Source organism: Bos grunniens, chromosome 11 (assembly GCF_055505025.1).
Source record: "Bos grunniens cultivar Pamir isolate PY7600 chromosome 11, Bosgru_T2T1.0, whole genome shotgun sequence".
Taxonomy (NCBI): Eukaryota; Metazoa; Chordata; class Mammalia; order Artiodactyla; family Bovidae; genus Bos; species Bos grunniens.
In genome coordinates this window covers 88,593,117-88,617,250 of record NC_141175.1, presented here as the reverse complement: position 1 = coordinate 88,617,250, position 24,134 = coordinate 88,593,117, and the positions used below count along the sequence as shown (strand labels likewise).

The following is a 24,134-nucleotide window of genomic DNA, read 5'->3' as shown; positions in this document are numbered from 1 at the left end:
TATTTTGTATTGTATTATATTGTATTTTGTATTGTCAATTGGAACAATTGACAGTGTTGTGGTAGCTTCAGGGGACAGCAAAGGGACTCAGCCATACATACACCTGTATCTGTTCTCCCCCAGACTCCCCTCCCATCCAGGTTGCCACATAACATTGAGCAGAATTCCCTGTGCCATCTTAGACAGTTTCACAAGAGTCCTTGTGGAACAGGTATTTTTATGCCCTGTTCAATACACAGGTGTACTGAGTATTCTAACTCAAAGCCCAGACTTTTTCTAATAATCAGTGATGGGGATGATAAGAACTATTAGTTGGGCAAGTAGATGTGCCCACTTGTAATATTTATCTCCTTGACACTTACAACAACCCTGAGGAAATTATGACCCAGAGAGATCACACAGCTAGTTGTAGAAGAGTCAAGATTTGAACATAGTTCTTTCTGGCTCTCAAACATTAGTGGTAAACCCATAGCTTAACTGACTCCCATGTAAAGAAGATTAAAAAGTAACCACTGTTAAATGACAAGTAAGTGGTACAGACAAGTAGTTTATCTTCAGTAAAACAGAAATAAGAAAAGTAGGAAGAGGAAGGAAAAAATAAATGGCAAAAATATGTTTTCAAAACTGTTTCTATAGTTTTAGGCACATGTGTTTTTTTTTTCTCCCCAGAATGTGCAAACCCTCATGAGAACTACCAGTTGAACAGTCAGAGAGCTTGCTGTTCTTATTTGCCTGCTCTTGTCAGCAGAGATAGAACAGCAGCAGTGTTCTGTAGACTCTGCTGTCTTTTATTCATCTGCCTTTTGTGGTTGATTTATCATTTTAACCACATAAATATAGTCACTTTGAGGAACCTCTGAAGATGTTAGGTTGGCACGTAATATTCTTTGGAGTCCTTCTAAAGATGTTTGAGATCCATATACCACCTTTGGGACTCAGGAAATTATTGACAATATTATTAACAGAGCCCTTGGTTTACAGTTCTTTGATTTTTAAAATCACATATGATCACATTTCCTACTATACTACAAAAGCTCTACAGTGATAATAAATATTAGAGTTCTTAAAAAAAAAAAAAAAGACTGGCTCTCCTTTAATCCCACAGTTAGTTTTTTGTTGGTCTTCCTTAAATAAGCAGAGGCCAAGAGCCCCTGGAACCTGATTGCAGAGGAAGGGCTCACAGGGCTTCTGGTTGGAGTAGGTTCATTAGGCGCCCACAAAGGCCAGTGCCTCATTTTACAGATGGGACGCACCAGACAGATCCTTCATTTCACCTTTTAAACATCTGGCATTTTAGTCTGTTTTCTCAAATCCATGTCACATTTACACAAAGCAACAACCAAGTTAGTAGCAGCATCCTTTTCCTCTGGAGGAAAATTTGAAGTATGGAAAGTGACCCACCCAAAAGTCTCAGAACCACTCAGCACAATAGAGGCTTTGTTTGTGTTTGATAATGGATGTTGCCTTCCATTTACGCCACCCTGGAGAGTTCTTCATTTCTAATGTTTATGCCTGTGTGACATTTTCAAGCTGTTATGAAGATTCCTCTTAAGATGTTGCTGAACTGACTGTACAAATTTAGTTCATTTAAGTCTTTCCTCATTAGTCATTTGTTTTATTCTCTGATAATTTTCATTCATTTTTTGTGGGCTCGTGTATATGGCAACAAGGAGACAAATATTCAGAGAAGGCTATATAGTTTATTAGGTAAAATTAATCTTTTTGAAACCAATTTACATTTATCTAGGATCTCCTTAGGCGTTATTTTATTGCCAGAATTTTGAAAAAATGAATTCATTGTTACATTTTGAAAACTTGTTACCGTATATGAATATATGAATGTAATTATTTGAATGGCAAATCCTTCTGGGAGTAAATTCAATATATGTTCCTGGTGTGAATTAACAGATGATGAAATAAAATGTCTCTGGACTCAACAACTCTAATAAACTTCCATAAACTATGATTTAAAACCCTGGCAGATGCATATGGGGCCCATTTGGGGTCTCTCTCTCCTAGTCCCTGCTCCCTCTTCCCCAGCACCTACCACCTGAAACAGATCCTGGAAACCCCTCCAAGCTTTTTTCATTCCTCCCAGGAAGCTCTGACCTTTTTCAGGAGGATTCCAGAGAAATTGTTGATTCACGTTTCCTAGGATTGAAAGCGGCTTTGAATCTCCTGGGATAATAAGGGATGGGAGTGCTGTGTGTGTGCTAATAAAAAAAAAAGTGTTAGTCACTCAGTCGTGTCCGACTCTTTGCAACCCCATGGACTGTAGCCCACCAGGCTCCTCTGTCCATGGAACAGGGGATGGGAGTGGTGTGTGTGTGTGCTAGAACAGTGAATAAATCCTTACTGTACATTGGAGTCACCTGGGAGACTTTTTAAAATGACTGATACTGGGGTCCCACTTCTAGTTATTCTGACTTAATTGGTTTGGGATGTATTCTGAGCTTTTGAACCTTTTAAAGTTCCACAGGGGCTTCTGATGTTGAGAATCAGAATTCTAGCACTGCGGTTCTCAAAGGATAGCACGCGTGAGAATCCCCTGGAGGTTTTGTTCAGACAGACTTCGTTCAGCAGAGGGTTTGTTCAGGCCCCACGCTCAAGATGTGGGCCTTAGAATTGCCTCTCCAGCAAGGTCCCAGGAAAAGCCGATGTGCTGGTCCATGGACCACTGTTAGAGAACCACCCATCTAGAGCACTTTATCGCATCTGGGCATCTTGCTCCAATGCAGATTCAGACTCAGTAGGCCTGGCATCGGTGGCGCTTCTGAGCTCTTACAAGCTCCCAGCTGATACTGTTGCAGGTGCTGCAGGCCCAGCCAGGCTCTAATTGAAAGCATCGTTTACAACTCAGCTCAGTAATATCCTGCTTAGAAAAGATGTGTGGTCTGGAAGACTCCTGGAGGTACCAGGGGCTCAGCATACAGCCTGGACCACTCAGTGGCAGGCAGACATCTGGACGGCTTCGTGCTTCTTTGGCATTTGGCCAGCTGCCATTTGCCAGGATGTTTGAACATGCCTCTGGTGAAGCTTTGTTGTCAATAGAGAACTCCATTGTAAAGATTCTCATTTTGCTGGAAGAAGTAACCCCGTGATTCTCAACCCTTATCACAGGATAGACTCACCCAGGGAGCTATTGAAACAAATAGAAATTCTCAGGTTCCTCCCCCAGAAATTCTGATGTAATTGATTTGAGAAGGGCTCCAAGACAGTGGCATACTTAAAAGCTTTGTAAGTGAGCCTAATGCACAGCCAGGGTTGAGAACCACTGAGTTTAAGAATCACATGTTGTGGTCTTACAGATCATTTAATTATTGTTCTTTATATTGGGCTAATTTATATTCCACTCTGGTACAACTTTATTAGGTATTTGAAAACAATTTAATATGGCATGCTTAACAAACCACCAAGGAAAGGCTCTGCGTGGGTTCCATCACTGTTAAATTCTGAAAGAAAATGCTGGGAAAGTACAGCTGGTGTTTCCGAACGAGCTGAAATATGAAATATTTCTGGGACTGTATCAACAAGCCTAATTTTTTCCCCTTGGGGTTATGATTGTGTGGAACAAGTCTTCACTGCAGAGCTTGCCAAAAAAGGTTATGATAAAATCATGGAATGTGAATGAAAAGAATTCACAGTGTAACTTTAAAGGAGTCGGTCTCTAGATTTAAAAGCATAGAATGACATGTCTCTTGCATTTGTAATAGAAGCTTTCAAAACAAAATAATGCTGGATGTAAGAAAGCCCCTCCTTTATGTCTGTACGGCCAAGGAGCAAATGAGATGGGGAGAATGGCCAACCAGAAAGTGATGAGGACACAGCCGAAGACCCTGAACCTCTTTACCTTTGCAAGTGACCTTCACATTCTACATGTGAGCAAAACTGTAGCCGTTGACTAGACATGCACATATCAGGAAAGCTGAAGTTTCTCTTGCTTTCCGCATTGTGCACTAGTGTGAAGACTGTGCTTGGGAGGCTCTGCCACTTACTGTGTGACCTCCACCAAGTTTCTTAGTCTCTCTGTGCCTGTCTCCTCATCTGCCAAGTAGCGATGCTGAGGTTGTCTCCTTCACATGGGAGGGTGAAGGGCTGTGAGCACGAGGCAAGGCATCGTGCCTCCTCCCCCGGAGAAGGTGTCCAGTGGGCAGATGCTGCTTTCAGTGCTCTAGCCTGACAGTGAGAATTGAATCCTTAATAAGAACTGTCACTCATCAAAATATTTTTCTTGTCTTTACTGGTATTTTCTACTTGTGAAGTGTACTAATTCAGATTTCTTCTTAACTATCATGAGATAAATATTTTCTACATGGAGAGTAAGCTTGTTCTTGCCTTGGAGCCTTTATTCTTGCTGTTTCCTATATCTGGGACCTCCCCTCCTCGGCCCTACATTTGCCCACCTTCCGCCACCTTTTATCCAGGTCTTTGTGCAGGTGCCATGTCCTGACCTCCCCTACCTGGCCAGTACTTTATACCCAGATGGCCAATTCTGCTTCCAAGAATTTGTTGCTGTCTGGCATGATGCTGTGTAGTTCTCTGTTTATTATGTAACTCCTCTGGAATGGTAAATCCAGGAAGGCAAGCAAGGACTTTGTTTTATTGCCTGCTCTAAGCCCTCTGCCTAGAACCCCTGGTGCATGGAAGTCACTCAGTAAATATGTGTTGAATGAATGGATTAAAAAAGGATTCATGGATTGCATCTCAACTGGTACAAAGATGTGTCTCCCAGGACCACCTGGTGGCCCCTGTGGTACCCTCCATCGATGCCATAGCTACTCTGGGACTTTGGATTATAAAGGAATGAGATTATAATAAAGGAAGGAGATTACCAGTGAGATGTGGGGAAAACAGTGATCCCAGACTCTTCCCTTCTTAATGCCATCTTCTACCTACTACATTATTTTAATCCAAATTTGGGGTCCCTTGAAATAGCTCCATAGTTAGGAATGCCCAAGGATTGTGTCAGAATGATGACGGGTTCCCTGTGTGCATGTATGTGTATATATATGAGAAGCAGGATAGACTTCAGCAAAGCAGAGTGCCCAGAAGCATCGGCTTTGCAGTTGCCAGTCTCAGTTTACTAGTCCATTTTACGTGGCCTAGGGCTTCCCTGGTAGCTCAGATGGTAAAGAATATGCCTACAATGCAGGAGACCGGGGTTCCATCCCTGGGTCAAGAAGATGCCCTGGGGAAGGAAATGGCAACCCACTCCAGTATTCTTGTCTGAAGAATTCCATGGACAGAGGACCCTGGTGGGCTATAGCCCATGGGGTCGCAAAGAGTTGGACACGACTGAGCAACTTTCACTCACTCACGTGGCCTGTTTTCCATTAATAAGTGTACAGAGTATCTGCTGTTATTTTTAAGTGACCATTTTAAGAGATTTTGAAAAAGGAAGAAGGCTTCAGTGTCAGATGTGTGAGACTCTACAGAAATTAAATAGAATGAGGATCTGGCAGTAAAATTTTTCTATTTAGTCATTTTTCTTTTGGCTTTGGTTTAATTAAATCTGTGTTTAAAGCAAAAAAATAAAACCTTGAATGCATTTGCTACTTGTAGATCATGATTGTACTTTTCCTCCTGACATATGGACCTGGAGAAAGTTTACAAATAGCCAAGATGCAGGCACATGGGTTAAAGTGATGAGGATTGATAGAAACTTGCCATTATTACTGTAATGTCACTTTAATACTGGGTGACTCTCAGCACTTTGAGGACTCAGCTCTTAAAGGAAGATTATTAATATGTTGTTAATGTGATGAAACCAGCTTATTTCCCTTAATTATCTCTGTTGTAAGTGATACTGTCACTTTAGTTTTTCTGTATCTGGGAAAGTTTTTTTTCTTTCTTTTTTGTAAGATGCCAGTTGCAAAGTGTTGCCAGGGGAACCAGACTGAAAAGCTTGTTAATTAAGTTAAATATTATATGTTAATTAAGAGTTAAGAGAGGCTTCTGTTCAAATGGATAAAACTTAAAATTCAGAGGTAATGACATAGCCACCTTCTAAATGATAGAAAAATATATGGTGCGTCTATAGTTTAGAGATGGAGGAGAGACAAATGAATAAATGAAATCTGCTGCAGGAATTATTTAGAAACAGGCTGAGAAAGAAGGTATTAGAAAGACAATTCCTGGTGCTATGGTAACCATAGTTGGGTTTAAGTGACAGACGACTGGTTGGAGGAAGGGAAGGATGCTGGATGAGTAAGTGTTCTAGGTAATCTATTGAAAGGTGAATAGAAGGTAGAAGAAAAGAATAAAGCTAAGAACATTAATGATTACAAAATAAAAAAGTTGTATCTTAGAAATCTAAATTCCTTGAGAGCATCATCACTTTACAGTTTTCCAAGTCAGTATAACAGGCTTGAATCTTATGCCGCTAGTCATGAAATTATCAACACAGCCTTGAAAAATAAAAAGTGTTAGAAATACAAGGAGAAGTTGATGGTTCATAGTGGGAGATTTTTGTAGATACTTCTTGGAAATCAGGTAAAAAGTGTAAGATCTGGGTAAGCTGGGGGTCATAATTAAGCTTGATTTAATAGATTTGCAGGTTTGTATTCAATAAACAAAATATATGTCCTTTATGAATACTCATATATTTTAAAGTTGGCCATCAGCCATGTAAACATACCTCCCTGCCAAAAAAAAAAAATGGATAAACTTAAGAAATTAACAGAAGTAGAAGATTGTATAGCCTAAATTCTCTGACAATAGGGCAGTGAAACTATAAATTAAACTCATAAAGAAAGCCAAAGACAATCTACCCATGCTGAAATTTGGTAACACTGTTCTTAAATGTCTTTAGTTAAAGAGGAGATCAAATGGAATTAGAAATGATGAGTTACATTAAAGTACTACATATCAGAAATTAAAACAAAAACAGCATCTGGCTAAAGTATTAAAATCATAATTAAAATTATTCACACTTCTGAGAAAATAAAAGAGAAAGTGAACTAAACATTAATCATTAAATTTAGAGGAAAGCCAGTTAAACGTTCTAAAAATCAAAGAAGGAATAGATTTGAAAACTTCAAAGAACCCTTGAACATATAAATAAAGAAAGCTTGGTCCATAAAGCCTGAAGTGAATTTGAGAATCTAGGTGAATGAGATATTTCTTAACTAGTATGTGTTAGTACAGATAATTCTAAAAGAGGTGGAACACCTGAATAATCTAGTAGCCAAAGAAGAAATCTGTTCTTTCCTTCTTTAAACAAACAAACAAACAAAAAAACTCCTGAGTTCAGGTAGTTTCATAAGTGAGTTGTATGAAAACACCAAAGAATAGATAAATCTTGGGTTACTCAAACTGCTTTATAGCCTAGAAAGAGGTAGAATGATAAACATTTCATTAAGAAAGTTCTAAAACTAAGACTGGATGAGGCCAGCATGTGTGCACACACACACACAGAGAGCTCCGAGCTAGTATTACAAACTTATTAATCTAGAAATATCAAAATGTTGGGAAGTCAAATCCAGCTGGGTATTTAGAAAGAAGGTTTATCCTCAGACTGGTTTGAGATCTACTAATTGATCATATTAGTAAGTTAAAGGGAAAGTCAATATGAATCTTGACAAAAGTTGAAAAAGCATTTAGTAAGATTTAATCCTTATTTTTAACATTCTTAAGTCATTTCAGACTGTGCTTCAGACAGTGTTAGTGGTGGCCTACCTTAATCCCACCTGTGTGACCAAGGCAGGTCTTAAGTAAATCTCTCAAGGCTTGAGCTGCAAAATATATACCAGTAGGTGACAACGTTGGAACTGTTAAAGAGCAGAATAAATAGGAATATCTAATGTGTTGGGTTGTATTGAAGCATATGTTTGAGAAGTCTGATCATACGTAACAAATATTTTGCATGATTAGAATGTAGTAGAATGTGATAGAGAATACGTCGATGACAGCATATTAACAAGAGTAGAAATTAAGTGCTAGTTGCAGTTAAAGTCATAGCCCTCTTATTAATTATGAGACCATGTGTTTGTATTTGCCAGATCATCCATCAGCGTACTTTACATGCTTCATCTCCCATACACCCTTCTCCTCCTCAGCTCTTGATCTGTTCTGCCCACACTGATGGGGATCCAGGAACGGAATTCCTTTTAATTATGTTCTCTTCTCAAGGCAGTTGCTCAGGGTTGTGATGTGAAATCAGGTATATGCATCCTCTGTACATCCTGTTGCTGCCACACTGGCCTCTTGCTCTTCTTGGGACACGCAGAAGTGCCATAGCTGTGCCCTCTGCTGGGACATGCTTCTCCATGGCCCACCCCTCACTTCTGTAAACCTGTTCAAATCAGGTTTACAGAAATCAGCTTCCCAGTGATGCCTATTCTGACCAAATTGTAACTGGGCCCCCCACCCCCGCCACTTCTTGCATGCACTCTGATTCCCCCTTGCTCTGCTCTGCTCCCCCCACACACACCTAGCACTTACCACCTGCTCCTCCTGTATAGTTTGCTTATTTATTGTACCGATTATTTTATACCACTCTCTCTTGCATTGTAAACTATATGAGGGCAGGGATCTGTGTTTGTTTTCCTTGTGGAAACAAGGCTGCTGGAACAGCAGGCACTCGAGAAATATCTTTGCATGAATTTACTAGAACTATGAATATGAAGATGCATGAATTTACTAGAACTATGAATATGAAGACTCACCTATGCTCTTTTGATTAAATAAGAAATAGACAAGGGAGATGGACAGTTAAATGAAAGATACAGTGATCAAGGTTGAAAATGACCTGAGGGACACTTAGATTTTGTAAATAGACCTACTTTTGTAATGTAAAGAGCTAAGTGGACTAGAAGTGAGGAGGCCTGGATTCTTGCTATATTTTTACCACTAACCTTAGATAGATCACTTGAATGCTAGGGCTTTAGGTTCTTTATCTGCAGAACAGACTGAAATTTTTCATTTAGAAGGATAAACTGGGAGACCTCTTGCACCTTACCCAGCTTTGTGATTCTTTGCAGGTTTTGTTCTAGGGAAGACGGTTTATGAACGTACCCCAGTACCACATGGTGTGTTTTCCCCCAGCAAGTCCCAAACTCTTTTCCCCCAAAGGTCATGGGGCTGTGATGATGTGCTTTTGGTTTATTTCAGGGTTTTTCTCCAGGGCCTAACATTGCTGTAGGTTTCTTGAAAGCTTAAACCAAGACTGAGCTGTAGTCTGGGGCTTCATAAACTCAGTCTGTCTTCGCTTGATTTACTTATTTATTTACTCTCTAAAATTTAAGTGCAGCAGTAGGTTGGTGATACAGTAGTGGAGAAGGGAGAACGAGTCATCTGATGGACCTCTGCTAGGGATAGAAACACTCTAGATGTCATTTAGGGAAATGACATGGGAATTGGGCTCAATATCCATCTTGCTGAAGCTTTCATATCATCTTAGTACTTCATCGCCTCAAATTTCAGAGCGGGGAGGTCAAATTCCTCCATGTTAACTGCCATGCACCTTGTCTCCAGACCCCAAAATAGCCATTAGGTATTTGTGGGTCTGTTTTTGGTGTTTAAATGTACACTGTTCACAAAGAACAGCCCTTAAAACTCCTTTCAAACTAAAGATCTTTTCGCTGGTCAGCGGCTCAGTCCCGTTTTCAGAGTCTCCATGGCACATACATATCTTCCCTTGGTCTTTCTTCATCTGGTCCATGTGTTGGACATGGATTGTTCAGCACAAGGAAGGGGGATGGGATGATGGAAGAGGCAGTGTCCACCTCTCGCCCTGTGTCATGAGCAGGTCTCGGGAGAGAGTCCCACGAGAGGCTCAGCTGCATTTGAGGTTCTCGCTGGGTATCTGTCTGTCTCCTCCTCTTGGCTAGTTAGATCATAAAGACTGCCAGCACTTCTGGGGAAAGTGCTCCGCGCTGCCCCCTTGGGCCTGTGCTAAACTCTTTCTCTCCCATTCAGAAGAGAAGCCAGATTGCTCCAAGGCCCGCTGTGAAGTCCAGTTCTCTCCACGTTGTCCTGAAGACTCCGTTCTGATCGAGGGCTACGCGCCCCCTGGGGAGTGCTGCCCCCTCCCCAGCCGCTGTGTGTGCGACCCCGCGGGCTGCCTGCGGAAAGTCTGCCAGCCAGGATACCTGAACATCCTTGTGTCCAAAGCCTCAGGGAAGCCAGGAGAGTGCTGTGACCTCTATGAGTGCAAACCAGGTATGCACAGGTGTGGTCCCAGCAGCCTCGCTGCTTTGCATCAGAGGGTAGCAGCAGCCAACCACCACCTCCCCTGCCCCTGTGCCCCCCCCACCCCCCGCCCCGGCCGCCACACACACAGGCTATGCTGATGAGCTCTGCAGACCTGCTACTTTGAGCTACTGGCAGTCTGACTTCTGCCCTCTAGTCAGAGGACCAGATAATTAACTGGTACATAAGAACCTTCAGAGAGGGATCCTGGCTTTTTCTCCTCTTCTTTTTTTTTCCTTCAAAATGTGCTTGATAGGGGCAGTAGGGTTAAAATTTATGGTCCTATGGCTGCCTCCTTCATTCCCCCAGAGAAGGTCATCATCCTCATTTGCAGATATAGCTGTCATTTTAAAGTATTACATTTAAAAACAATCATCATACATAAAACAGAAAGTTATTTTTAGATAAATACATGCATCAAAGTGCCAGCCATCTTATAGTGAAATACCCAGCCCCTGTCTTTCTTCTTGCCAGCTCCCCACCATTCCTCGACTGACTTTATAGCTTGTGCTAAGTCATCTTTGACTATTTACTCAACTTCTCTGCCACATTCGTTTTGTTGCCATGGCCCAGCTGTTCCTTGCTCTATGGCATTTCTAACATCCTTGTTCTTATGACTGCATTGTGGTCTGTGAATAGGTCTGGACTGGAGTGATTGCCTCTTTGAAAGTTTCTAACCATCGGTCAGATTTTTTTTTTTAACTGCTAGTTAAATGCTCAAGCCCCACAATCCCTTGCTCCTCTCTTGAACTGTTCCATCTGAAATACCTCTGGCTGATCGTCACCATCACAGAACCACCATTGCTCTAACTCTCCGTCTTTCTCTGTGTCTGCATCTTAACTCTTCAGTGTCCTATTCCTTTCTTTTCTTGAACAGAAAATTTGAGTCATATTATAGTTCTCTCACATTGACTGAAATGAGAATGCCAGTGCCGAGACAGGGTTTTCGGGAAACAAGGAAACTACAAAAATTCAAAGAGCCAGGGTTTCCATTTGGGGACTCGTAAGTGCAAGTGAACGTAACAGTGACCCGTGCCTCTATTTGCCCCCAGTTTTCAGTGTGGACTGCAGCACCGTGGAGTGCCCCTCCTTTCAGCAAACCGTGTGCCCCCTGGACAGCTACGAAACCCAAGTCAGACTCACAGCGGATGGCTGCTGCACTCTTCCAACAAGGTCGGTCTGTTGTCTGTCACGCTTTCTCCTCTCTCCAGTGTGGGTGCATCTAAAAATCAATTTCAGGCACGCAGTTTGTGTTTCCCAAGTGCCAGGGAGCCCTAAGATCCTCCTGTTTGTGTGGAGAAGTCACTGAACTGTTACTGTGACTTGGTAGTTCCACGTATGGGCCAAAGGCAGGTGTCCTCAGGATAAGTCCCTAATCTTAGAGGGTCCTCAGGCTGGGGTGCCTGTGCACTTTCTAGGCCGGGTCCTGAACAGGCACGTGTGTCCCTCAGTATGTAGCCACATAGGCAGCGAGGTACGGATCCATGGTAGGCATGTCGTTTGATCCTCCACAGTGGATCTTAAGGTGTTTAACTGTTGTGTCCAATGGGACGAAGCACTGCATGCGTCATAGAATTGCTCCTCAGGGATCCTTGACGTTTGTTATTACACATCTACCCAGACCCATAACTTGCCTAGGCCACTATGAGTTTAGATTTCTATAATGCTTTCTGAAGGCCAAACAAATCTCTCTTTGGCTTGATAGGGGAAAAGCTGCTGTCAGTTTAGCCTTAGTAGCATGACGTCTCCTTAACCCTGTGGGACTGGGCTTACTCTAGAACTCAGGGGTGCCCAGACCCATCCTTGCCGGGATTCATAGGACCACCATAGAGCTGGCACTTTGTGCTTTGCTTCTGGAAAGACTGAGCTTGGACACTGGGGGCTTACATGCTGTTCCTCGGCTGAGTTGCCCTTCCCTCTTCCCTGCCAGGCCCTCCCCTCCAGCTTTCCCAGGTCACTAAGTCATGATTTTGACAAGTCATCTCATTTCTTTCGACTTCTGGTCCACAGTTAACATCCAGAGTTAACACGGTGCCTTCCTTGACCCAGTGTCTAGCCTCTTTCTCCCCAGTGCCAGGCACTTAGCATCTACATCTGTTGCATGACTAATTGTGATGATACAAATGGTTTGCTAAGATAGGAATGTGTATGGTCTCTAGTTAAGGTAAGTATCGGTGATTTGTCTGTGATTGGAGTAGACATCCAGAATTGGTTCTTATTACTGGTTTCTTCTTTCTTCTCTTAAAATGCTTTAGTTCTTTGGCATTTCCTAATCATTGTCCTGAGAGAAACCATAGGATTCTCTCAGACATATTTTACAGGACTTGCCCAGTCCTTTATAGTATATCATAAAACACATGCAAAGATTTTTGTGACCTACAAAAATGCAGTGGTGCAGCATTTTCTTATGACATTACAATGTGTTAATTTATGTGAAATGCTTGGAAAGGGTTGAAGTATCGTGCAAATGTATTTACTTATCAGTAAAGGAAGAAAATGGAGCATTGCTACCAGCGACAGATGTCCCTTCAAGGTCTTTGTGAAAAGAGGTGGCACATGATATTAGATCACTTAATCAAAACTGAGCCAGCTGTAGATTCACAAGACCTGTAGAGAGGAAAAGGGACGAGTCTCAGTGCACTGTTACAGACATAATGTAGCACCATCTGCATGTAGGAGGCGCAGTGGGCTATTTTTTCAGTCACACTAGGGGGTCGAAATGGATAGAAGCCACAGGAAGACATATTTAATCTCAATTTAAGGAAAAAATAATTTTTCACAACTAATGGTGTACAGTCATGAACTTGGCTACTTCCGGAGATAAACTGAGCTCCCTGTGGCTGGAGAGCCTTCTCTCCCTCTGGGTGGCCACCTTCCAGAGATGCTTAGGAAAAACATCACTTTGGAAAGGAGGTTTGAGTAGAGGCCTTTTTATCCCCATGCTTCTGTGAGTCCTGTAAACATAAACCTTGGGATAGTTATTAAATGTTGACATAGTTTTTACATTGGCATTCAGAACCAAAGCGTGGTCAGTTAAAGGTGACTCTAATGTAGAGTTGGAAATATGGAGAAGGAAGCCATTCAGAAATCCCACGGTACATTATTTGCAGGGAGGGCGTTCTCACCGCTCTTCGGTTTCCTGTATTTTAAATAGTCAGTGACCCTTCCTCCCCTGCTGCCCCTTGTCCACGTGCATCCTGTGTTCCCACCTGAAATAGCCCCTCTACCTCCCCCGCACCCCGCCTGCCCCTCCCCCTGTCATGCTCTCAGGCTTCGGGCCCTTGCATTTGCCTTCCCCTTCTACAGGCTTCTCCTTTTTCAGGACTACATTTCCTTCTCTTTGAAGCGTTTTTCAGTCTTCAGCCCCTAAAGATGACAGGTGTCTCTCCTCTACTCTTATAATGTATTAATAATAATAATAATTCCCATGTATCTCTTTATCATAGCAGTTTTCATAATACATTGAAATCAGTGATTTTGGGGGGGCAGTCTCTCTTAAACTCTGTGTGCTTCTCAAGGGTTAGGAGTATTTTATAGCTTTCCATATGGTATAAAATGTGAACCTACATTTATGAATGAATGAATGAACAGGCCCACTATTGGCCATGATGACGTATATTGCAGAAGAGAAACGTTATATTTCTGCCATTAGGTAGTAATAATCCTCCTTGTCTCACTATAAAACCCTTGCAGTTTTCCCCCAACTCCCTTCTTTATGGCCAGTTTTTAGTACTGCAGAAATCCTCTGCTCCAAGCACTGAGCTCACCTCTCAGTTAAATTCCACTTTATCCACAAGGTCTTTGTTCTGCAGCCAACACCCAGCTCATTCCCTAGGTACTCCCAACATATCCTGTCCATGTTGCCAATTAATCATATACTTCCTTGCATTGTTATGTAACTGTTAACATGGATAAAGTCTTGTCTCACCAGCTAAAAGACATTTCTACAGGTCAGGAATTGTGTCCTTTCTTTTCCTCTGCATATGTGTTAATTTCAAATGAATCAGTAAATGCAGAATAGACTCAGAATATGACTTGACTTGAGCATATTGAGCTGCCTACTTATTAAGGAGGATGGCATTCACGTCATTCTTTGTCAGGAGAATAAAAACCCAAACAATCACGTGAAAGTGGAAATAGAAAGAAAGCCTAATATGTTGTAATAGTGATAGTATTTTAAGGGGAAAAAGGCTACATAACTTTATCCTTGTGTGTGATCCACATCAAAAGTTTTCTCTTTGAGACCATGAGTAGATGTAAAGAAGATCATTTTAGAATATGCAAAACCCTGTTACGATGACTTGACCTTTACCAGCACATGTATAAAGAGCATTGTTAAGAAGTTAAAGCCATTTGAGATCAGAACTGATTATACGGAGAATTCTGGGGGAGAAGCCCTTGACAGTCGGGATGGAGTATAAAGTATTGGAAGCTTTAGCAGAAGAGGTCTACTTTAGGTAGAAGTCACAGACCCCTTTTCTGTAGGATTTATGGTACTTGCATAGACTAGAAAAGGAGTCTGTGGACATGTTTCCCCTCATCTTGAAGAATAAATTCCTCCCACCTTCATTCCCTCCGAATGGAACTGCCATTCTCAGTGAGCCTGTCGCCCATTCAGGCCACTGGCTGCCCTATTTCAGTACTTGCTCACTTTGTGAATCTTCTTTTGAGTTGCCTATTTTCAGTTCATTTTTTTCATTCAGTTGTTCATTCACTCATGGAACACAAGCTGAGCTGAGCTCTTCCAGGTGACAAGACACGCCCTTCCAGGTGTCCTAATCATGCATGGATATCTCTTTCCACTTCCATGCCTGCCAAGTACTGGTTCTCCCACCCATCCCTGCCCTTTCCAAGGATATGTTAGTCCTGCTCTCCTTGCTCCATCTCTGCATTTTCTTAATGCCCCATTCTCCATTGTCACCTCTTTTGCTGTCTTTTCTCTTGAACTTCATCCTATTTAGGGCTCCCCTGGTAGCTCAGCTGGTAAAGAATCCGCCTGCGATGCAGAAGACCTGGGTTCGATCCCTCGGTTGGGAACATCCTCTGGAACAGGGAACAGCTACCCACTCAGTATTCTGGCCTGGAGAATTCCATGGACTGTATAGTCCATGGGGTCACAAAGAGTCAGACATGGCTAAGCAACTTTCACTTTCACCCTGTTTAGACATCGTTCTTCTGTGTGATATAATTTTCATGGTTAATTCTTCCTTCTCTCAGCTTGGTTTAGGCGTCAAGCACCTTGCTGGTACTTTTCATCCTTTTCTGTTCTATTGGAGCTTGAATACGTTGTGAGGTAAATGGCAGCTCATCATACCTTTCAGGAGATAGTGGGAAGGAATGAGTCTTAGTGGCTCTGGTCCTGAACCCTGCATGATTACAAAAAGGAAAAATGGGACTATCTGTGGAGCTCACAACACTTCATGGTTCATAAGGCCATTTGTACGTGTGCACAGATATACTTGCCAGTGCCTCCATGAGAAAGAAAATTTACAAAGAGAAAGCCGTGTCAGATGCATTGATCAAATGATGTCTTTGCAAGGAAGGGAAAAACAGGAAAGTCTTTAAGTAACATCTAGGTGCAGTAATAATGATAGCTTAACTTACAATGTGCCTTGTCGTTTACAAACCTTTTTTTTTTTTTTTTTTTTTAAGTTTTGTTGTCTTCATTTTGTCTTTCTGACTCCATGAGGAATTCACAGATATGAAAACAGAAGTCGAGAGAATAAGTGACTCATGCAAGGTCACAAGCGTTGTTTGGTACAGGGGACAGAGCAGGTCCAAATCTTTAGCCCGAGTTCTTTGATTTAAAGCCCTGTAGTCTCCACTGCATTTTAAAAAAACAATACTTTGTTGTTGTCTTAAAGCTCAGGAAACACATCAATGAATATGAGTTAATATCTCAACCATCGTATTTGTTTATAACAGTGTAGTACATATTAACACAATATACATATGTTTCAGGCCACCCTCAGAAGTAATTGTTTAAAACAGTGAAGCTTTATTATTTCTCATGCCTCAGTGTGTTAACTGGGAGGTTCTTCTGCAGCTAGCTGGTGGCTCACCTGGGACTGGATGCTCCAAGGTGGTGTCGCTCACTTGTGTGGGCCGGAAGGGCCTGTCGCCCACTGTGTGGTCCTCCATCCTGGCTCCTTCATGTGATGGCAGAAACAAGGGAGGAAGCAGCAAAGCTTTAAAAAGAGACCAGCCTGGAAGGCACACAGCATGACCCCACTACATTCTGCTAGTATAAGCAATTCACAGGGCGAGCCTTGGTTCAAAGAATGGTGCAGTGGATTCTGCCTCTAACTGGGAGAAACTGCAGAGAATTTGAGGCCATTTTTAAGTCACCATAACATACATATCTCCAAAATAGGGACTCCTTTAGTTTTCCTTCTCTGATGGTGGAGAGTTGGTGGAGTGCTACAGCTCTGTGACTTCCTTTTCCAATGACCAGTGTCCTTTTGGCCTGGGGCTCTTGGCCTCCTTCCTCCCAGCCACTCCCTTCTTGTTTTTTCCTTCCCTGGCTAGTCAGCAATTTACCTGGGAGTAGATACATGATTTAGAAGCCTCTGAGCACTGCCTAAACTTTAAGCATCATTTAGCTGAACATTATTTTTAACTCTTCTCCTTGCGGAATGTTGTGACTACCTCGTTAAACTTAGTTTTGCCCCATCACACAATAGGAAATACCATTTTTGGACACCACAGGATCTGCCTGGTAAAACCAGGTCAGTTTTTAAAACATCTTACATCTAACAGAAGAGTCTGAAAGAGTTTTTTGGCCAACCCAATACATAGTCATTCCCTTCTAGTCTGGTTGATTATAGAATGCTTGAGAGACCTGGACCCACAGGTGTGGTTGGAGTGTGGAGCCCGCCCAGGCTGTGCCTCTGTGCATCCCGTGTCCTGTGTCAGCCAGCTTAGACTGTCTTAAGGAGAAAGCTCCTAGATCATGATTTTTTTTTCTCTATGCTCTGTATTCTTTGCTGTCCCCAGTGTACATGCCTCATTTTACAGTTTTTCCTTTGCCCCTGTAATTTTTCACCAGGATTTTTAGGTACAGGTTCACAGGAGAGAAGTTAACTAGTTAAAAATATAAAAATTAATACCTCTCTTCTCTTTCCTTTTTCTGTACTGTATGTTAAGTGAGTTTTTTAACATCATTATGCCTCTTCTGCTGTGTTATGTGACTCTTCTTATGTTTTTATTAAGAAGATGAATGAATGTGTTATTTATAGTCAGCCATTCTGAATTTATTTTAATGAGATTTCTCCCCAATTTATTCTGAAATGTTCTGTTATCAATTTCTGTCTCTAAATATGCATTCCTTAATCATTATTGAGAAAAATCCAATCCAGTTATTTTGAGGTGGAAATAAATGAAGTCATTGTTTATAACATTCAAAAACTTAAAATAGAGTTTCTCCTGGGTTGTGTGCAGTGTATCACGCCAGGTTCCCAAGCTCCCTCCTGGCTCCAGCCTCTCTCTGACTAAAGGGTCTGATTCTCTTCCAGAGCCTATATCCAGAACATTTATATCACTTGCTTTCTGAGACTCTATACTGAAAATCCTCTTTTATTTTTAAATTAAGATTTGGAATCATTGGGCTAAGCATTACTTAGTCCAAAGTAATTAAGATTTTAGAGTATCTGTTAGTTACAGTGTTGACTAATATGTGACTTTGGTTTTCACTAAAAAGCTGAACAGAATGTCTTGAGCATGTTAAGATTCTGAGTACAGTTCCAGTGAAAATGCAGCTGAGCCTGAATCCCAGTGTTCCTCCACCCACCCAGGAGACAGGCTGTATGGCTCTTTGCTTTCAGGCAGGGTCCTACCTGCTGAGTGGCAGAGCACTGCTTTGTGAGCATGAGTCACAGGGCAGCACCGGCCCCTGTGGCCCTGAGTTCACTCCCCTCTAGCTCCACCACTCAGGAGACCTAATGTCCCATGTCCTCCACTTGCCTTTACATTGTAGTCTGTAAGCAAATGTATACATGTGCGTAGACAGCTAAACAACACTCCTCCACAGATGACCTGGTGCTGTGCAGAGAGAGCCCTTGTCTAGATCTGAGTTCTAGAATCCATGTCCACTTATGCATGAATCTGGATAAGCCTCCCAACGTCATCTGGATCCGTTTTCTTACCTGAGAGAGGAGGAGACGAGGAGGGATTTGATGATCTCAAAAGTAACTTCTACCTTTAAACTCTTGGACTTCCCCCAAGCTCTTTAGAATAGTGGGGGGAAGAAACCCAACCTGCTGGTGATCAGAGACTTCTGGGAAAGAAGACAAGGGACTCAGAAGACAGAGAGTGAGAGAGATGGTTTTCATCATGATAGGAAGAAGGTAAAGTCGAAAGGAAGTCATGAAAGAATTACAGTTACTTTTTTTTTTAGTTTTCTTAAAAAAATTCGGTAAGGCAAAATGAAATAAATTATTAGTCTAATAAAAATATTACAGACCAATCATTTAAACCAGGATAATCAGAACTGGTTGAATTGTGAAGGCTGAGTGGTGATCCAGCAAAAGAGATTGCCTGTTGGTTAATGGCTAGCTGGATATCGCTAGTTGCTTTTTCTTTTTCTACATCTATAAATAGATAGCCCCTTATATAGCAGGAACAGAGACTGTCTGGCCAAAGGCTGAATCCATAAGATAAGGATTTACTCTATTAAACTGCTTTCTAATAGAATGTGGATATCTCTGCCTGTCAGCCTGCCTTGATGGGTGCATTGTGGGGAGGGTGATGTGTGCAGCATCATTATAGCCCTGCACACTCACCGGTGTGAGCTCCATCAACCTGTACATGTCTGCCGACTGGCTCCCACAGCCATATTCGTATCTGTTTGTGCCCAGCTACTGCTGCCCCACTTTCTTTAAGGTAAAGTCTGTCTTTGTTTCTCTTCCCTGTCACACCTCTTTATCTAGGTTCTCCATATTTTTATTGCATTTTTCTTTATTTCACACTAAGTTGTGTATACACATACACACACACAGAGCATTATATTTGTGGAAGAGTTTTAGATTCTCTGACTTTATGATTACACCATTTTTTTTCTATGTCTCTTCAAGTAAAAAATGGTCTATTGAGTTACAGTCCCTTCTTTGTTTGAGCCTCAGTTTTATTTCTGTCTCATAAGACATTGACCTTAGAAGACAATTTCTCACTCATTCCCTGTTGTATATCATAAAGCTCCAAACACTGTAATTCCAGGAAGGGAAATAAGATAAAAAGAAGGATGCCCCAACCCTGTTGTATAAGAAAGATACATCAGATATACAGCCCATGGCCAGAATGAAGGTCATGAATTTTGCTACAGTATCTAAATAGTCATATGCTGCTGCTTCAGGGTGAAAATCCAGGATGCTTAGTTCCCTTTGCTCCATCCTGATCTCTTTGGACTCTCAAGAAAACTTGCCCTGTTGGTACTGTATTGTATTATGATAATAGAGTCTTGGAGATTGCTGCACACTGGTTTTTGTGACTGGTTGTAGATATTTAGAAAAGAAGCTTTCTGGGGTTTCAGAATTTACAGCCTGAAATTGACTCATCCTAGATGAAGCCAGCAGAATGGAATCTTTGGCAAGTTGTCCTTTCCCTTCAGAAGTGCTTGAGTTACATCAAAATTAATCTAGCCACAAAGCTGCAGTGAGCAAAAACAAGGTGCAGATTTGGAAGTGCTCAGTTAAATAGCCAAGACTCATCGAGAACCTCGTGGAAGACAGAGAACACTGGGCTTGGTATGGGGTGTGGTGATGCATAAGATAAGGCTGAGGCTTGAAGGAACTCAACACCTCACAAATACCACCTCCACCAGTCTCAGAAAAGTTTCAGACCTTTGGAAGGTAATAAGAAAGGAACACACACACACACAGAGGTAACCTGCCTTCTAGGAAAGAGTCAAGTCATAGACTGGATTTCTACCAAATAATGAAAACTGCATTTAATAAAAAGCAATAAAGCAACCAGCAAGCTTTAAATCCAGATTAGGCAAGCCTTAAATCCAAACTACGAAATCAAGGACCTCAAAAAGCATACACACAGACAGAATCACTGATGATCTTTTTTCATATTCCTCCATATTTGCCTGTCGTTTCAAAGCTTGGAATCTACAGGTCCCAGCTTATAGAGAAGTCACAGTTCACTATTCTGCATCATTTAACATCTATCCACTTCTGAGTAATTGGAGAAGGAAATGGCAACCCACTCCAGTATTCTTGCCTGGAAAATCCCACGGACAGAGGACCCTGGCAGGCTGCAGTTCATGGGGTCGCAAAGAGTCAGACACAGCTGAGCACATTTGAGTAATAGTCTTTGAGAGTCAGTGTCAGAAGTACCTTAACTTTCTCTTGGTTCCTACACGTGCACTTTGGTGGTTCTGTTTTCTAGAGCTCCCCAGTCACGTCTTGACTCTAGAACCTCAGCCTGTCTTCAACTGGATGGGGCAGCAGGGACCAGGGGGTAGGCGGGATGATTATACAAGGGTCAGAACATGGAGGACAGAACTAATCACGGGCACATCAGCCCAACCAGACAGGGACGTCAAAGCCAGAAACTTCCTGCAGGGGGCTCAGAAAAGCCAGGTTCCTTCTCAAAGCTCAGGGAGCCCCTCTTAGTCCTCTGAGTCAGTGTTAAGTTTTAGATCATCCAGTAACAGTTTCTGTAGATCCCTGTGTTCCTAACAGTGTGCTGGGTGATTAAGTTGCTTGTATGATGCTTACTGAAACTAACCAGTCAGAATTATCCCTGAATATTCATTTTCAAAAGGACTTGATCAAATTAAAGCCTTGTAATTAATTATCATGTCCATCTGTTCCCAAGACCTTGTCTTGCAGAAGATGGCACTTAATAACAGTTTTTTTTAGATTAATCTATTAGTAGACAGATTTCTCTAATTCAGTTCATATTTTGGTTGTTCCCTTTCATTTGAATAATTTATCCAGCTGCTTTGGGGATAAATAAAATTAACTTACACAGTATGTAAAATATGCATTAGCATAGGGCAGATTTAAAACATTCCTGACTCTTGACACGCTATCATGCAGCATTCTGTTTTTAAATACATGCAGAAAAATTTGGAAATATATTTGAAGCCCTTCTTTCTCAACTAAGAAAAGAACTTCTATTCTCTTGCCCTCTGTCACAGTAATTTTTGGCCCAAAGGAGCAAGTCAACTCATGACTAAAAAACCCAGAGTCTATATTAAACTCTGATGTTTGTAAAACAAAATAATTGTAGGAATTCCATGTTATTATTGGACTTGTCCCCAGAATGAAGAAAATATGCTTTCCTAGAAGTAAAACCCTTGCCCATTGGAGATGAACTGTCTCCCTAATAGAGAGTTTAATTTGTCAATAATTCACTTCAGATGTGTAACCCTGTACTTCCTATACTAGTGTCTTATGCCTTTTGTGTTGCATTTGACCAGTGTCTATTCTTATTTTGTACTTGTTTCACTCCTGAAACAACAAGCTTTAGGCTGTCACTCAGGAGCTTTCAGTTTGATATGAGGGAGACTGGCCATCGCCAGATGATAAATACATGGCCCTCTGACTGTTACTGAAAGAAAGTCACTCAGCTGAATTCTGTAAGACTTTCATTAAAAATGGAAAGAAGAATCCACAGCCTGGATAATACGGAATCTCGGAGGGCTTTCCACACCCACCCTCATTTGATATCATCATCATGATTCAGCCTATTGGAAGAATAGCTTCAGACAGTTCTACAGAAATGTTTTGTGAAGTTACTTATGAAACTAACAAGCAAATCTAACCTGTTAAAATCCTCCCTCTTTTAGAAATGCCAAAAGCAACACCCAGTACTGTGGACTGTATTTTACTCTTCATTGCACCTTTACATGGGCTGTAGGTGATAAGACTCATCATTGTGTAGACACAGTTTGCAGAGGGTTGAGAGTTATATTAGCTTAGCAGACATTTAACTGCTTGACTGCAACCCTGAAGATAGAGACAGCTGGTTTCTTTTGGACTTTTGCTCAGTCTGTTGTGAATGTATTATCACACAGACAAGTACATGTTAAATGATCCTTTCCTGATTTTGCCTTTGTTTGTATGCTATGGCTCTTGTGATAAGAGGACAGAGTGCTTTGATCTCCATTAACTAGATCATGGACTCTTGAAGACTCTTATGACACTTCCTAAGACGTTAGATTGTGTACTTTTTTGAGGACAAGGATCCACCTTGTAAGTCTCAATGTCATCATTGTCTTTCACAGGTAAATACTCAGTATACGCTTTTAGTTAAATTTATAGGTAGTTAAGCTGTAGTAAGTCCTAGCACCAGAATCCCATAATGTTTTTAGTCTGTGTGGAGAACAAATATTTGAGTGTTTATCACGTGCTGGATGTTTTGCTAACCTTGTAGAAATAAGAAGTAGAGACTGTCAAGGAGCTTACAGACTAAAGGGAAGACAGATGTAGATAATTGGAGCAGTTTAAAGTGCTGTGTGCTTTAGAAGTAGAATTGTGCAAAAAACAGTAAGCTTATAAAGAGATACTGATTTTGATTGGGAATTTGACTGTTGGATTTGACTTTTGAGCTCAGTCTTTAAGAATGAGTCAGAGTTCACCAGATGGAGAAAGAGGAAAGGGCATTCTAGGCTATTGTGGTCATCAATTTTTATATTTTTAATGTGTCCTGCAACTTAAAAAACACCGATACAGTGTATTAACACATATATATGGAATTTAGAAAGATGGTGATAATGATCCTATATGCAAGGCAGCAAAAGAGACACAGATGTAAAGAACAGACTTTGGAACGTGTGGGAGAAGGTGAGGGTGGCATGATACGAGAGAATAGCACCGAAACATGTATATTACCATATGGAAAATCGATTACCAGTGCAAGTTCAATGCATGAAGCAGGGCACTCAAAGCCGGTGCTCTGGGACAGAGTGATGGGGTGGGAGGGAGGTTCAGGATGGGGAGACACATGTGCACCCATGGCTGATTCATGCCAATGTATGGCAGAAACCACAACAATATTGTAATTATTCTCAAAGTAATTATTTTTAAAAAATCAGCACTAATCCCACCATGCAGGTAGTGCTGCTGCTGCTGCTAGAGCCTGAGATGCAAAGAGATGCAGGCTTAATCCCTGGGTCAGGAAGATCCCCTGAAGTCAGAAATGGCAACGTACCCCAGTATTCTTGCCTGGAGAATTCCACAGACAGAGGAGCCTGGCGGGCTACAGTTCATGGGGTCGCAGAGAGTCGGACACAACTGAGCTACTGAGCACACAGCACACTTGATGACTCAAGAAAAATGGAATTCATGCCCATGTTGTTTTTTCTTTTTTCCTTTGATAATCATCCCTTTTGCAAAACTACATCACTAGATCTAGATATTTTTTACTTTCTTACTGCTTTCAATTAAAGGTACTTCTTAGTATGGTACACCAGGCCTCTTGTTACCCAGCTCTGGCCTATCTCACTAGTTCATGTCTCCCGCAAGTTTTCCCCACAATATCCCCTGGTTCTCCAGCCCAGCATACAATATCCTCCTGATGACTTGAACCATTTGCTCCAGCCTAAACACACTATTCTTTCTTGCCTCTGTAAATGTGGGTAGTTTCTTCCCTCTTCCAGGAATGCCTTTCCCTCCACCCTCTCTTCCCCATGTGACATGAACACTTCCCATCTGTGCCCACTCTCACTACCCTGCTCATACGCACACATACAAACAGCATTGGCTCTTTGTGGCTGCAGTTGGAAGAATGATCTTAAGGGTTGAACAGAGGTCTTCAGACACGTGAGGGACTCCAGGGTTGAAGATGCAGAACAGCTACTGCCAGAAGTGTGATTTTTTTTCCCTCCACCAGTCATCAACAGCTTGGGTATCAGCACTAAGGAAGTCACTGATTTGAATTCCAGTTTGCAACTGGCTGCATTGGAGCTGAATTTGACCCCAAGACATGTTTTC

At 41.7% G+C, this 24,134-nt stretch overlaps 1 protein-coding gene across 7 annotated transcripts in view; it reads left to right on the top strand.

Moving 5' to 3' along the window:
• Window positions 1–24,134, top strand: part of CRIM1 (cysteine rich transmembrane BMP regulator 1) — a 209,389-nt gene that overhangs the window by 83,681 nt on the left and 101,574 nt on the right. For 5 of the 7 annotated variants that reach the window (XM_086327464.1, XM_086327461.1, XM_086327462.1 and 2 more), the window contains 2 exons: window positions 9,919–10,161; window positions 11,244–11,364. In XM_086327464.1, coding sequence (XP_086183590.1) covers window positions 9,919–10,161; window positions 11,244–11,364 — 364 coding nt within the window. The remainder of the gene's footprint in view (window positions 1–9,918; window positions 10,162–11,243; window positions 11,365–24,134) is intronic. The other 2 variants (XM_086327463.1, XM_086327466.1) reach the window with 1 other exon arrangement.